This window comes from Misgurnus anguillicaudatus, chromosome 12, assembly GCF_027580225.2.
Source record: "Misgurnus anguillicaudatus chromosome 12, ASM2758022v2, whole genome shotgun sequence".
NCBI lineage: Eukaryota > Metazoa > Chordata > Actinopteri > Cypriniformes > Cobitidae > Misgurnus > Misgurnus anguillicaudatus.
Window position 1 is genome coordinate 7,960,818 of NC_073348.2, and position 14,626 is coordinate 7,975,443.

At 35.4% G+C, this 14,626-nt stretch overlaps 2 protein-coding genes across 2 annotated transcripts in view; one reads left to right on the forward strand and one right to left on the reverse strand.

Annotated features, from left to right (window-relative positions):
• LOC141368886 (uncharacterized) overlaps window positions 1–14,626 on the forward strand; it is a 105,494-nt gene that overhangs the window by 17,927 nt on the left and 72,941 nt on the right. The gene's annotated exons all lie outside the window — the stretch shown is intronic.
• On the reverse strand, window positions 10,221–13,928 carry LOC129445901 (uncharacterized). Its single transcript, XM_055206896.2, has 3 exons — window positions 13,802–13,928; window positions 13,395–13,711; window positions 10,221–11,082 (listed from the first exon to the last, which is right to left on the reverse strand). Coding segments are annotated over exons 1-3 (672 nt in total). The 5' UTR covers window positions 13,804–13,928; the 3' UTR covers window positions 10,221–10,729.

Below are 14,626 nucleotides of genomic sequence, written 5' to 3' on the forward strand. Positions count from 1 at the left end.
GTATTTGGGCTTACCTGTCCAGTTACATTTTATGGACTTTGGATATCACTTTCTTGGATTTTATATACACGCTGGAAACTTTATATACACATTTGGACTTTTAACACTCTTGGAATTGTATATTGTTTTAGATTTGTTTTTTGTATTTCCTTCTTTTAACAGTCATGAGTTTTTAAATAATTGTAACTCAACCTTTAAGGGTGACTATTACAACTTTATTTTAACATTGATGAATGTTTACAGAAAATAACTAACCAATCAAATGCTGTAGGGAAAACCACAATGAACTATATATAAAAAATATATAATCTCTGCTTAGTTACTTGTCAATGACTGCCAGTAAATTACTGTGGAACAAAATCACAGTAGTTACCTGGCAGCCATTGACAAGTAACTTACTGTGGAAAAGAAATCACAGTATTTAACTGGCAGCCATTGACAAGTAACTTACTGTACGGAAAAATCACAGTAGTTAACTGGCAGCCATTGACAAGTAACTTACAGTACGGCAAAATCACAGTAGTTAACTGGCAGCCATTGACAAGTAACTTACTGTATGAAAAAATCACAGTATTTAACTGGCAGCAATTGACAAGTAACTTACTATAGAAAAAAAAAACACAGTAGTTAACTGGCAGCAATTGACAAGTAACTTACTATAGAAAAAAAACACAGTAGTTAACTGGCAGCAATTGACAAGTAACTTACTATAGAAAAAAAACACAGTAGTTAACTGGCAGCAATTGACAAGTAACTTACTGTGCTTTTTCTAAAGTAAGTTACTTGTCAATTGCTGCCAGTTAATTACTGTGAATTTCACAATATGTTTTTACAGTGTAGGCATGGTGATTGTCACATCATTTTAAAGAAAAAACTCTAGACTACTAGATTATGTTTAGGAAAGTCTTGTTAAAACATGTTTAGTATGGGTTTTGTGGACTTAGATCAGTGACTTAAAAAATTGCTTTTTTAAAAACCACGCATAAACATTTTTCTCTCAAAAATACAAACATGTACATACATGTAGCTCATAAAATATTTTAGCCCAGTTTGTGCTGAACGCAGTGGTATGAGACACTTCTCATTATTATGTTTTAAAGCAACTGAAAAAAGACCAAATGTAAGAGCATGTCAGAACCTCTGAGAGTGTCCCAAAATGGTCGGACCCCAGAGGGTTAAACATGTTTTGACCAATGGCAAATCTTATTTATCAAGTTGTGTAAGTGGCTTGTGTGCCTTATTATTATTACCATATGCAACCAAAGATTTAACTAAAAGGGCACAAATTTATTAACAAAAATATAAAAATCCTCATAGATCCAGTCACTTATTTTTACTCTCAAAATGCACCACACTGATATATTTACCTTTAAATGCACAAAGTGACTGATTTTGTTCAGTCTGATAGAGTGGCAAGGCTACATAATGGTCAGGGTGGCACTTGCCCACGCAGATTGACGATTGGCCACTCAGATCTATAAATTTTGAGCTCAAATTATATTTCAACTGTATTTCATTTTGTGTGTGTGTGCGTGCGTATGTATGTCCCAACTTCATGGTAGGTGTGCCATATATTTTCCTGCTTTTTTGTCCTTTGCCAATCACACCTATGGTCATTGCAACTTGCCGTAAAGTTCGACTTTCTGAGCAACATGATCCACTAAATCCACTAAAATAAAGCTGCATGTCCAATAGGATTTTAAGAATCCTTTAGAAGCCTACAGGATTCTATGAAATTCTAATAGGCTTTTTTGACAAGGGTTTACACTTTGCATGTGTCAAATGTATTGATGCAGTAATTTTTAGAACATTCAAAAATGTTTAACTTAAAAAAGGTGTAGGTTTTTCAGCTTCGAAGAAATTATATATATTTTTAAAAAATGTTTAATAGAGTGAAAAGAATATAAAAAAATCATAAAACAATATTATAGTAAAACCATTGTTTTGCTAGTATTTATAAATACACATTTTGTATAAATACAAAATTTATTGGACTTTTATTGCAAAAAAACATGGTTTATTTTCATAAGAAAAATATTAGTCTGATGTGCGGTGAAACAGTCAAAATGACAGATTCTATAGGTTGAGTGGTGCAGATCAACATGATGTAACAGTTTTTATTATAGAACTCACTTGCGAGATTGTTAGTTAATGTGAAAATAGCCATCAAACAACTTGGCGCATAGCTAAATTTGTGCAACAAGTGTACAGTGTGTGTAAATATTTTTCTGAAAGAAATGTTGTGCTGTGCTGAGAGATTTCTCATTGGAATAACCATACTTATATTTGTAGTAACCATACTTATATTTTTCCAAAATATACTTCAAAATATATCTGGATTGTGGATTACAAAAGGTGGATGGTTAACAACTAAAGTGATATTTGATAAATTGTATTTAAGGCCTACTCAAGCTGGCCCAGCCTGGTTCTACAAATCAAGCTCTGAAAACATCAAAATGCCAAGAAAAGGTGAGGACGACTCTGTGTCATTTCCTATGGTCCAGGAGATGCTTGAAAAACTAAAGACTTACTTTAAAGAACTTCTTGACCAACAAGAAAAGAGTTTTAAATCATGTGTTCAAGTGATTGTGGACTCTATGTGTGTTCGCATGGATAACCTTTTTAAAGATGTCCAAAGTGCGACAAAAGACATTCAGGACTTAAAAACAAGTCTCCAGTTTACTCAGGCTGAAGTAGATGAGATGAAAACTAAATCGAGCAAGATGGCAGAAAAACATCAAGCCATTGCAGAAAGTCTGGGCGAATACCAAGCTTTTTTAAACAGCTTAATGGGTAAACTGGATTACATGGATAACACATCAAGAAAAAAGAACATTGTGATCGATGGAGTTCCTGATGTAAAGTCTGAAACATGGATTGAAACCGAAGCAAAAGTAAAGAAACTTTTTCTGGAGCATCTTAAAATTGAACCAAAGCATATTGAATTTGAAAGAGGACTTCGAATTGGGAAATACGATTCCACTGGACGACCAAGATCTATTCTAATTGAATTTCTTCAGTATAAGGACAAACAAGAAATACTGAAGAGAGCAAAGTCCTTAAAAGGCACAACCATCTATATCAATGAGGATTACTCTGACAAGGTCCGTATGAAGCGTAAAGAACTGCTTCCTAAACTTAGAGAAGAGAGGAAAAAGGGGAACATTGCTTTTCTAAAGCATGATCAACTGATTGTATATCCTCCTCGATCCAGTTAAAATGCCTTACATGTAAAGGTATTTAACTGCTGCCTTTTGTTTGGACTTTTTTACTCTTAATGTCATTCTTACAAAGTTTTTCTGCAGGACATTTGGTCTTTAATCCAGATGATAGTGATGAGGATAGATCATATAATGATTTGGTTGATCCAGATAAAAATAGTTTAAATTTAAGATCGAGTGATACATGCCATTATTATAATGAAGTTGAATTTAATGCACGGCTCAAAAATTATGAGCAGGATATGTTTTCTGCCTTTCATTTGAATACCCGTAGTCTACCTAAAAATTTTGACTTATTTATACAGTTTCTATCAACCTTAGAACATCAGTTTTCTGTGCTTGCTTTGACTGAAACGTGGCTGAATGATGACATCAAGCAATTTTACTCTTTACCTCAATACAATGAAGTACATTTTTGTAGGACTAATAGAAAAGGTGGTGGAGTTTCTCTTTTTATTCATGAAGATTTTGAATTTTTAGAAAGGAGAGATCTGAGTATTCATTTATCTGAAACTGATGTAGAAGCAGTTTTTATAGAAATTCCAAAATGTAGGTGTTTTCATGGTCAAACTGTAATTATTGGTTGCATTTATCGACCACCTGATAATGATATTGACATCTTTAATGAGGCTTTGTCCTCTATATTGGAGATTATAAGTGTTAAGAATCGGACTTGTATTCTTCTTGGAGATTTTAATATTGATCTTTTGAAGCATGAATCAAATTCCTCTCTTGAGTTTTTAAATACAATTTATTCTTATTATTTCTATCCACTTATTGATAAACCAACAAGGATAACATGCTCATCGGCAACTTTAATTGACAATATACTAACTAATAATTTTGTAAATTCAATCACATCAGGTGTAATGCTTACTGATATTTCAGACCATCTCCCTGTATTTCTGCTTTTTACAAATTCTCACCAAAAACAAAAACAAACCCATAGTATGAAACATCGTAGACTTACTTTTAAATCTGTTGAGTCTTTTAAAAGGTTACTTGCTGAGATATCATGGAATCATGTCTTCGGACATCAGGATGCCGAAAAAGCGTATCAGACATTTATAAATATATTTTCATCTTTGTTTAATAAATGTTTTCCATTGGTACAAAGCAAAAGTAAAAACAGGGATATATCTAAGCCATGGTTTACACCTGTATTAAAAAAATCTTCTATTAATAAAAATAAGTTGTATAAAAAATCTCTCATTAGTCCCACACCTTTAAATATTGCGTATTATAAAAAATATAAAAACAAATTCAGCAAAGTTTTAAAAGAGGTTAAGAAAAAATATTTTTCTGAAAAGTTGGGAAATTCATGTGAAAATATAAAAAAGACCTGGAATATTATAAATGAATTATTGAATAAAAAACAAAAAACTCGAGAAATTCCAGTTCAGTTATCCGATGGTATCGAGAATTATCAAAATCCCATCGATATAGCAAACGGTTTCAATGATTTTTTTTTGTGAATGTTGGTCCTTCACTGGCAGAAAACATTGTGAATACAGGAAAATTTAATTCACAAATTTTTGATTTGTCTATTCCTTGTTTAAATGAATTTGATCCTCCAACTCCTAATGAAGTGCTTGAAATTATATTAAAGATGAAAGATACAGCTCCAGGGCATGATGAAATTAGAGCTAGTCTCATAAAGAAAGTAGTTTCCTTTATTATTGAGCCTGTAACTTATGTTCTCTCTTTGTCACTCAAAACAGGTGTTGTACCAAGAGATCTTAAATTAGCTAAAGTAATTCCTTTGTTTAAGTCTGGGAACTCACATTTATTCAATAATTATCGACCTGTTTCACTTTTACCTTTTTTTTCTAAAATACTTGAAAAATTAGTTTATAAAAGGATATTAAAACATTTAATAGAAAATTCGATCTTATATGATCATCAGTATGGTTTCAGAGAGAATATGTCTACAGAAATGGCTCTTTTGCAGTTTGTTGACAAAATTACAAAAAATCTGCATTAGAAAAATAATTCTATTGGTATATTTTTAGACTTGTCGAAAGCATTCGACACAGTAAATCATGATATTCTTTTAGCAAAATTAGAAAATTATGGTATTAAAAATACAGTTTTAACTTGGGTACAAAACTATTTGGAAGAGAGAGAGCAATTTGTTTATGTTAATAATCTCAGCTCAAGTAGGGGAAAACTTTTATGTGGGGTACCGCAGGGGTCCATTTTGGGACCTCTATTATTCCTAATTTATATCAATGACTTAGGAGTTGTCTGTAAAAAGGTTATGCCACTTATGTTTGCAGATGATACATGTCTTCTATTATCTCATTCTAACATTGATACATTGATAAGAGAAGCAAATGAAGAATTACAAATATTTCTAAATGGTTTAAAGTTAATCAACTCTCTCTTAATATACAAAAAACTAATTTTATGATTTTTAGTACAAAAAACAAAGGAGATTATCAAGATATTGAGGTATCAATTGATGGTTTTAAAATTAGACAAGTGAATCAAATAAAATTTCTAGGTGTTGTTGTTGATCAAAAACTAACCTGGAAATATCATATTCAATATGTTTGCAGAAAAATAATGAAATCTGTTGGTATATTGAGTAGAATTCGCTCTTTAATTGATATTTCATGTAGGAAAACATTATATTACAGTTTAATTTATCCTTATATTTTGTATTGTAATATTGTTTGGGGTGCAACATGCCAAACATATTTAAATAAGATTTTATTAATACAAAAGAAATTCTTAAGAATAATGAGTAACTCAAATAGATTGTCATCATCTGCTCCACTTTTCATAAAATATAATATCTTGACAATATTTAATGTTAACATCTATTGCATAAACATCTTTATGTATAAGTATGTGAATATGGCAAAAATTTTGCCCAGAGCTTTTAAAAACTTTTTCATGTATTCTTCGGATGTTCATGCCTACTCCACAAGGTGCTGCAAAGATTTTTATCTTCCTTTTTGTAGAACTACAGCTAATCAATCTACACTAAAATACAGAGGGCCTTTCCTATGGAATCATTTACATTCTGCATTAAAGACTAAAATCACTTTAGTTTAGAATTGAAAAAAATGTTAATATACAAATAAGTTTATTTTGTAAATTTGTTATATTACAATGATTTATGTATTGATTGTATTGTCTTGTTTGATCATGTAATATTATGTTTCATTTAATGAGATTTCGGGGAAGTGGTTTTATAAGACCTTAGGGTCTTCTCACTCTCTCCCGCACAGTATTTTTTTTCTTTTGTTTCCTTTTATGGATTTATTAAAGTTGTATTTTAAATGTGCAAATAAACAAATCAAAATCAAATCAATAAACAATCAATCAACATTAGAGCGAAACCCTCAGGCTCAATTACGCAAGGAGACTAGACCGCTGCCTAAAGTTTTTGTGAATTGTTATGTAAAGTTCATAAATCAAATATAATAAGTAAATTTAAGTAAATATAGATTAGCACACAACAAGAACATTTCTGATCTCACCTTTACATGTGCTAATAATGTAAGATGGGGTTGCTGGTTAATAAATTATTTAGGTGGATTTTGCATTTTAATGTATTAAGAATTATTTATTTTTCATGTTATTATGTGTTTATAGGTAAATTGTTTTAATTTATAAACTTTATTGCTGATGTTTGACGTTTTAATGATGTTTATTTTAAACCTATACATTACAAATCCAGACAGAACAGCGATAGTGTGTGTAAACGGTCTCGGTCATGTTGGTGATTGTTTTAATTTGTTATTTGGTCAAATTTAAATCATAACTAGAAATGATTATAACACTTTTTAATGTACATTGTATCGAGAGGGGGCATGAGACTACTATATGGGATGTTTTAAATGCATGAAATTGAATTTATTTATGTATTTGATTGTCGTTGTGTCAGAATTGGCTAAAAAATAAATACTTTTGTATTGGATTTGTTTTTTTTTACTTATTTTGTTTTTTAAATCTAAATTATTTATATTTTATATGATGATTGCATTAAAAGTTCAGGTATGTTTGGAAACGAAACAGTAGGTGGCAGTATATTAAAATTAAAGCAGAAGTTTTTCTCTTTGTTTTTTCAAAAACAATGGGAAGAAAGTTTCAATTTCACATTAGAGACGAAGGTGTGCTAACCGGCAATAAACCACAACAAGAAGAAAAAGAAAACCAATGCGAAATTAAAACTGCAAGCAGTTTGGAAGGGCCCTCGCACACATGACACCGCCACGCCGTGGCATAAGAATTAAAGGGAACAGTAGTAAATAGGCATTTAAGCATGTAAACACAGGTGAACCATTTAAAAGTGTAGGATAATGTGCCACATTTCCTGTTGCTAATTACAAATGACAGCGAGGTAGCATCGTGTAAGATAGCATGAGAGAGAGACAGTGAGTGAGCGAGTGTGTGTGTGTGAGTGAGTGAGTGAGTGAGTGAGTGAGTGAGTGAGTGAGTGTGTGAGTATGAGTGACTAGATGTAAATATTGGCACATAGATGTGGCAGATCTGACTTTGAATAATCAGTGTAAAACATGTTACTTCTTGTTGCCAGCAGGTGGCGCTATAACTATAATTGACTATTGGCATGTAGATGTGTTCAGTCCAGGACTCTTATCAATCATGTGGAGTTTGTGACTGATCAGACATTGCATAATTAGTGTAAACATGTCACTTCCTGTTGCCAGCTGGTGGCACTATGACCATAAGTGACTATTGACATGAAGATGTGTTCAGTTCAGGACTCTTATCAATCATGAAGTTTGGGACAAATCCGACATTGCATAATCATTGTAAACATGTTACTTCCTGTTACTAGTTGGATGGCGATATGACCATAACTGACTATTGGCATCATAAGTGACTATTGACATGTAGATGTGTTCAGTCCAGGACTCTTATTAATCATGTGAAGTTAGGAAAAGATTGGACATTGCATAATCAGTGTAAACATGTCACTTCCTGTTGCCAGCTGGTGGCGCTATGACCATAAGTGACTATTGACATGTAGATATGTTCAGTTCAGGACTCTTATCAATCATGTGAAGTTTGGGACAGATCAGACATTGCATAATCAGTGTAAACATGTCAATTCCTGTTGCCAGCTGGTGGCGCTATGACCATAAGTGACTATTGACATGTAGATATGTTCAGTTCAGGACTCTTATCAATCATGTGAAGTTTGGGACAGATCAGACATTGCATAATCATTGTAAACATGTCACTTCCTGTTGCCAGCTGGTGGCGCTATAACCATAAGTGACTATTGACATGTAGATGTGTTCAAGTCAGGACTCTTAGCAATCATGTGAAGTTTGGGACAGATCGGACACTGTATGCCTGAGTTCCAGCAACCTGTTTCATAGCGAAACATCAAATTTTTGCTGGCCAAAACAGACACAAATTTTAACATGGAATCAAATCCTTCGCAATTTAGCATCAAAAAGGCCTTAAGATGAGACTCGCCAAATATGATGATGATCCGACGAAAACTGTAGGAGGAGTTAGTTAAAGTATGACTGCTGGAAATGAGAAAAACTGAGCCAAAATCAGAGAAATAATTCAAAATAGCTTCTTGTTTGGTGTAGGGCGTTGCTCCAAGATACTTTTTTGCAGAGGTGGAAAGAGTACTGAAAATTTGTACTCAAGTACAAGTACAAGTAGTTGCTAAAATAATACTCAATTACAAGTAAAAATACTTGTGTTAAAAATGTACTTAAAGGGCGTTTTGCAGGTAAAATTTTTCAACGAATTTGTGCAATTTGCTTGTTGATAATAAACATTTAAACTGTTATCCATTGTATTTTATGTTGTTGGGTATCACAAAACCCGAAAAAGTATGAAAAAGTACAGCAATTTGCAATGATTCTCCTTTCCCTCACAACGCACTGTATGACGTCACGCTGGGGAGAGAATTGACCAAAGCCGCCTTGAGAGCATTGAGAATGACTATAGAAAGACGAGTAAAGTACAGTTCTGATAGCGCAGATAATAGATAAATACATAGATAGATAGATAGATAGATAGATAGATAGATAGACAGATAGATAGACAGATAGATAGACAGATAGATAGACAGATAGACAGACAGATAGACAGACAGACAGACAGACAGATGGATAGGCTAGTATAGAGAGATAGGCAGACAGCCAGATAGCATAAAGTTAGCATATCTTCGTGTAGAAAGTAAACAAACAATTAACATACTCGTGCATGCTGGCTTGAGGGGGTCCATGATCCTGCCTGAAATGGGTGTAACTTTATGCGATCTTCAGCACAAACGGTTTTGGCAGCATGTCTCTAATCCTGGAAGGTGAGTGAAGCACGTCAAGTCTGTTCGCGGGGACCAGCGACCCAAACGCACTCACTTTCTTACAGCCAATAGCGGAATGGCAATCGAGAGAGTCGGGACTTTCCCGGGCCGATCTGATAATAGTTATACATTTCAAGTTATATTAGCAACACCGTCTGGCGGCGTGATGTGCGCCGGTTCCCGCAGCCCGCTGGTCAAACTGTGCAGGCAGCCTCTCTGCTCAATAAAGTATATAAAAGTGCTCAACCTGTTCGGCAGGTCCAAACATGTACAGGATTTATAAAAATACGGTGATCAATGAGCGGTTCCTCCTCAAATGGCTTAGCCTGTCGTGATGTAAAAAGCCGCCGAACGCCTGTTTATTACAGTATGTATGCGGTCGGATCCAAGTGTGCTGCAGCTGCTGACTGCTGCTGCGTATAAAATGATCGTGTGATTCGTTATAATCGCATAAACAATATAACAAAGCATCCTTTTATTTCACAAAACAATATATTTGAGATATTATTTGATAGACTAGTAAGTGTGGATTAAGGTTGTTTAAAAATCTCTAGCCTGGTGGTCAGGACATGAATGGATCAAATCAGCAGATTTGCGAAGTTTTATTTATCTCCACATATATCATAAATAATAATTAGCAAGGTAACTTTGCAGTATAACACATTATATATTTCCTACGATGTATTTATGATTTCCAAATTATATACGTAAGTATTAAACAGCAATAAATGTCTCATCTATCTCTATGGCTCTGGCTGAGTCTTTCTCCACTTCTCCCCAACGTGACGTCATCGCAGAATTGCGTTAAAAAAACCGTTAATACCAAAAACGTAAAAAAAAGTGGTCTTTAAGACCATTTTTGAGACATTTTAAAAATTATACACATATCTTGAGTGATTTATGTACCCATTAATCGACAGTGGTGGTTAACCTGCAACATACACTTTAAGTAAAAGTACAAAGTACCCCTCTCAAAAACTACTCAAGTACTAATTACTTTTTAGCCAGTGATATTTATTGTATAAACATCAAATCCATTTAATAAAATAAGACATATGAATGGATTAAAAACAGGCAATTTGTGTTTTACAGGAATTTTGTCTGTTTAAAGAAAGTTAAATGATTTTTAAACATGTATAAACAGTATAAACTTCTCAGTGCAAACCAACAACTGGACAAAGGCCTTAAACTCTGGAACATTTCATTTCCTGATCCTTTTGTTCAGTTTCAGCAGAAGCTGATTTTCAAAGTTCACAGAGTCTATCCGGCTTTGTTTGGATGTGAAAAGTAGACCAGCACAGCTAAAAAGCCGTTCACATGCAGCAGAGGCAGGCAGAGCTGTGTTTAACTTCAGAGACAGCTTCTTGATGGCTGGGAAGGAGTGAAGCAGGTCCATGCTGTCCGAGGCACATGCAAGGTAACCATCAAGCTCAAATGGACTTTGCGACCTTTTGGAGAGTGGTCTGGAGAAGAAAACGTCATCATCAGATGACTCTCTTTGAAGTTTACCCTCATTCTCTGAAGTTTCAAGATGTTGTTTCAAGTATGTCAAGGCTGTAATTTGAAAACAATAAATTCAATTTATGGGAGCATTTTTGTAAACCCACATTTAAATTATCTAAATCACAACAAATGATACTTTAATAACAACCTTTTCATAGGTGTGATAGCCAAAGGACAAAAAAGCAGGAAAATAAACGGCACACCTACCATGACGTGGCGACATACATACGCACGGCGCACGCACGCACATATATATTTATATATGAAATACAGTTGAAATATAAATTGATCGATCTGAGTGGCCAATCGTCAATCAGCATGGGCAAGTGCCACCCTGACCATTATGTAGCCTTGCCACTGCATCAGACTAAACAAAATCATTTTGTGCATTTAAAGGTAAATGCATCAATACGGTGCATTTTGAGAGTACAAATAAGTGACTAGATCTATGAGGATTTTTATGTTCTTGTAAACAAATGTGTTCCCTTTTGGTTAAATCTTTGGTTGCATATGATAATAATAATAATAATAATAATAATAAGGCACACAAGCCACATACATGATGAGAGATTTGCCATTGGTCAAAACATGTTTAATGTTTATAGAATAATTAGTGGGGGCATTTAAATAAAGATTAATTATTGATTACAACATTTGAACGCTGAATTTAAAGTGGATACTGTTACATTAAAGTTACTTAATTCAAATGTTGTGACTTTCTGGAAAGGCAGTCAAGTGCATTTGTCTTTTGCATAGTTCTTTTGGCACAGTCGAGCTACGCGTTGCACACGCACACACACAGGGAAACCAGATCCATGAATGTGTGTGTTTGTCATTATATTATTCTGTAATCGCAAGATTCACAAACCATTAAGAGGAGCAAATACAGGCGTGTGTTCGTCAGGATGACGTTGGATCTGATTCGCGTAACTTATATGCGTGCGTTAACGTAAGTGATTACAGAATAATAATGCAAGCAAACGTTTTGACACAAACGCAACTTTATTTTGATATTGCGAGACAGCATTTCACCTCGACGAGAAATCTGATATTTACATAAGTGGCATATAGCGGTCTGATTTGAAACGGACAGTTTTGTAAAAGCAGCAAACACCTGGTTCTCTTAATTTTCTTACTACTAAAATCCTGTTTGTCTCTGCCTATTCCTTCTATTCATGCCCAGCGCCACTGATTTAAGTCCTTTATTAAATAGGTCGTCTTACCTAGCCTAGGCTTCATATACATACTCTTCATCTGAAGAAGTTTTATTTTAATCCCAATCTACATTTATATGATGAATATGAGTTTACCATTATAATCACACCATTATAATCACATGCAATTTGTTTTCCATGAAGTTATGCATTATGTCATGTGTTATGCTGTATGCGGATCAGGAGTTTGTTTGCCATGGGATTGCTATTGGACCAGCTGGGTGTATTCGGGTTTCAAGGTAGTTTAAAGAGCCATCTGGACAGGCAGGCACAAAGGGTTTTAGTATTAGCAAACAGCCAAGGGTCAAATAGGTCATGGGACCAAGACACTGGTCTGGTCTGGGGACTGTCATGTGATTCTTCAAGTTACAAGCCTGAACAGAAACATATCGTTAAAGCATATGGAGGGGAGGGACAAAGACCATATATATTTACCAAGCCTGGCTGAGAGCTTCAGACTGATTTGGAGAATGTCCCCAGAACTTCACTCGGGTTCTGGGGAGATTCATCAGGCAGGCTCGGCTTCTTATTTTGTCCGGAAAATAAAAGTCTATCTCTTGAAATCAGAACCTAAGACTGAAGATTGTTTTATTTGAGGAAAAGGAAAACCACAACACATCCTGCTGACAACGTTAACTTGTTATGACATCTCCGCGGCCGCGCGGCATCTGCAGCTGGATCTCAGCCACACCTCAAAGACCCCTCCCCATTCTACTTCTGATTGGCTAGTTTGTTAGTTTGGTTGAGAGTGAAAGATGTGTTTCTCTCATTTTATTTGTAGGCGAAGGCATTACCTTTTTTTTATTCGCAGCCAAGACCACACGCCAGATCTGACTGCAAGCTCTTTGGTGAGCTCTGCTTTGAATAGAGTTCGATCGTGACAAATAAATAGACTACTTGCGGAGTGATATGCGGTCATTTATAACGGTGCCTTGCGAGTTGCGACCCCCCAAATAAACACAAAAAAAATTGGATTTGCATGATTCACGAAAGCCTCATTTTCAGGTCGGAAAGCCGGAATTCCGGATTTTTCCGGAAGAATCACACCCCTGCCTTTTAGGCCTACCATGACAGAGATGTTATAAAAGTATACATGCTTTTACAGGCGTGCAGTTATAGACACAAATGAGATCATAAATTTGAAATTACCAGCTTCTATAACATCTGCTCTGTCAGTCCAGGAGGTCTTGAACTTGGGTAAGAGGACTGCAGCAGCAGCCAATTTTGGATCCTCCATCATCTGTCCAAAACGCTTATGCAGGCCATTTTGCAGGGCTCTGATGAGTGGTGTGCAGGTCTTGCTTGATGTCTCTAGCCTGTTGAGTTTGGATAGAAGCTGGTGGATTACTGGCAGCAGCCATTCCATGTAAACACTGGATTCTGACTGGAGGATGTTTGAAGCTTTCATCAGTGGCTTCATGGTGATGCTATACACCCGGAGTAATGCAACTTCTGCAGGACTCAACCTGAAAGATACAACATGTTTATGACAAACAACTCAGTCACATCATGACTATAGGGAATGACTGCAAACATGGTTAACTAATATTACTTACATTTTCACCTTGAGTTCGTCACATACACCCCTAATGGAATCTTCACCTTTCTCATCAATGATGCGTATAATTCTTTCAGTGGCAAGACAGGTGGAATTCTACCGTGTTGCATTGGGGCGGATGATCTGTAGCCCACACTTGTCCTCTACCACTTCACTAGCCAAATGAGATCGCCCAGTTTTGTTCCAAATGGCCTGGCATTTTGCAAATGTAGCACAGAAAAGCCTCTTGTAGTTGTCATTCATGGCCTCTACAAGGGAAGCATCAGTTGTTGCCACAAGATTGAGCAAGTGACATGCACATCGTTGATGAGGGGGTAGTTGATATTCCATACCAGAGTCTTCATCGAGGATTGTACTTGCATCATGATACTCAATATGGTCATTTACATCGAGAGCATCCATGTCTTCTTCATCATCATCTACCTCTGCATCTTTCTGCATTCCAAACACATGGAAAGCTTTGAGGAAGTTGGATCCGTTATCGGTTGTGGTCCTTACAACTTTGTCTTTAATCTTGTATTGACAATGGACATCATCAAGAGCACCAGCAATCACGTCAAATGTGTGAGACCCCCTTAATCTTTTGCATGCTAGTGCCCCTACTGAAAAATCCAGCTAAAACCAGCATAAGCTGGTAGCTGGTTTTAGCTGGTTTTAGCTGGTTTAAGGTGGTTTATGCTGGTCCTCCCAGCCTGACAAAGCTGGCCATGCTGGTGGGCCAGCTGGTATTCCAGCATGACCAGCTAAGTCCAGCTAGACCAGCTTAAAATGTGACCAAAACACACCTAGACCAGCTTGCTAAACCAGCAAAACCAGCTTCCTA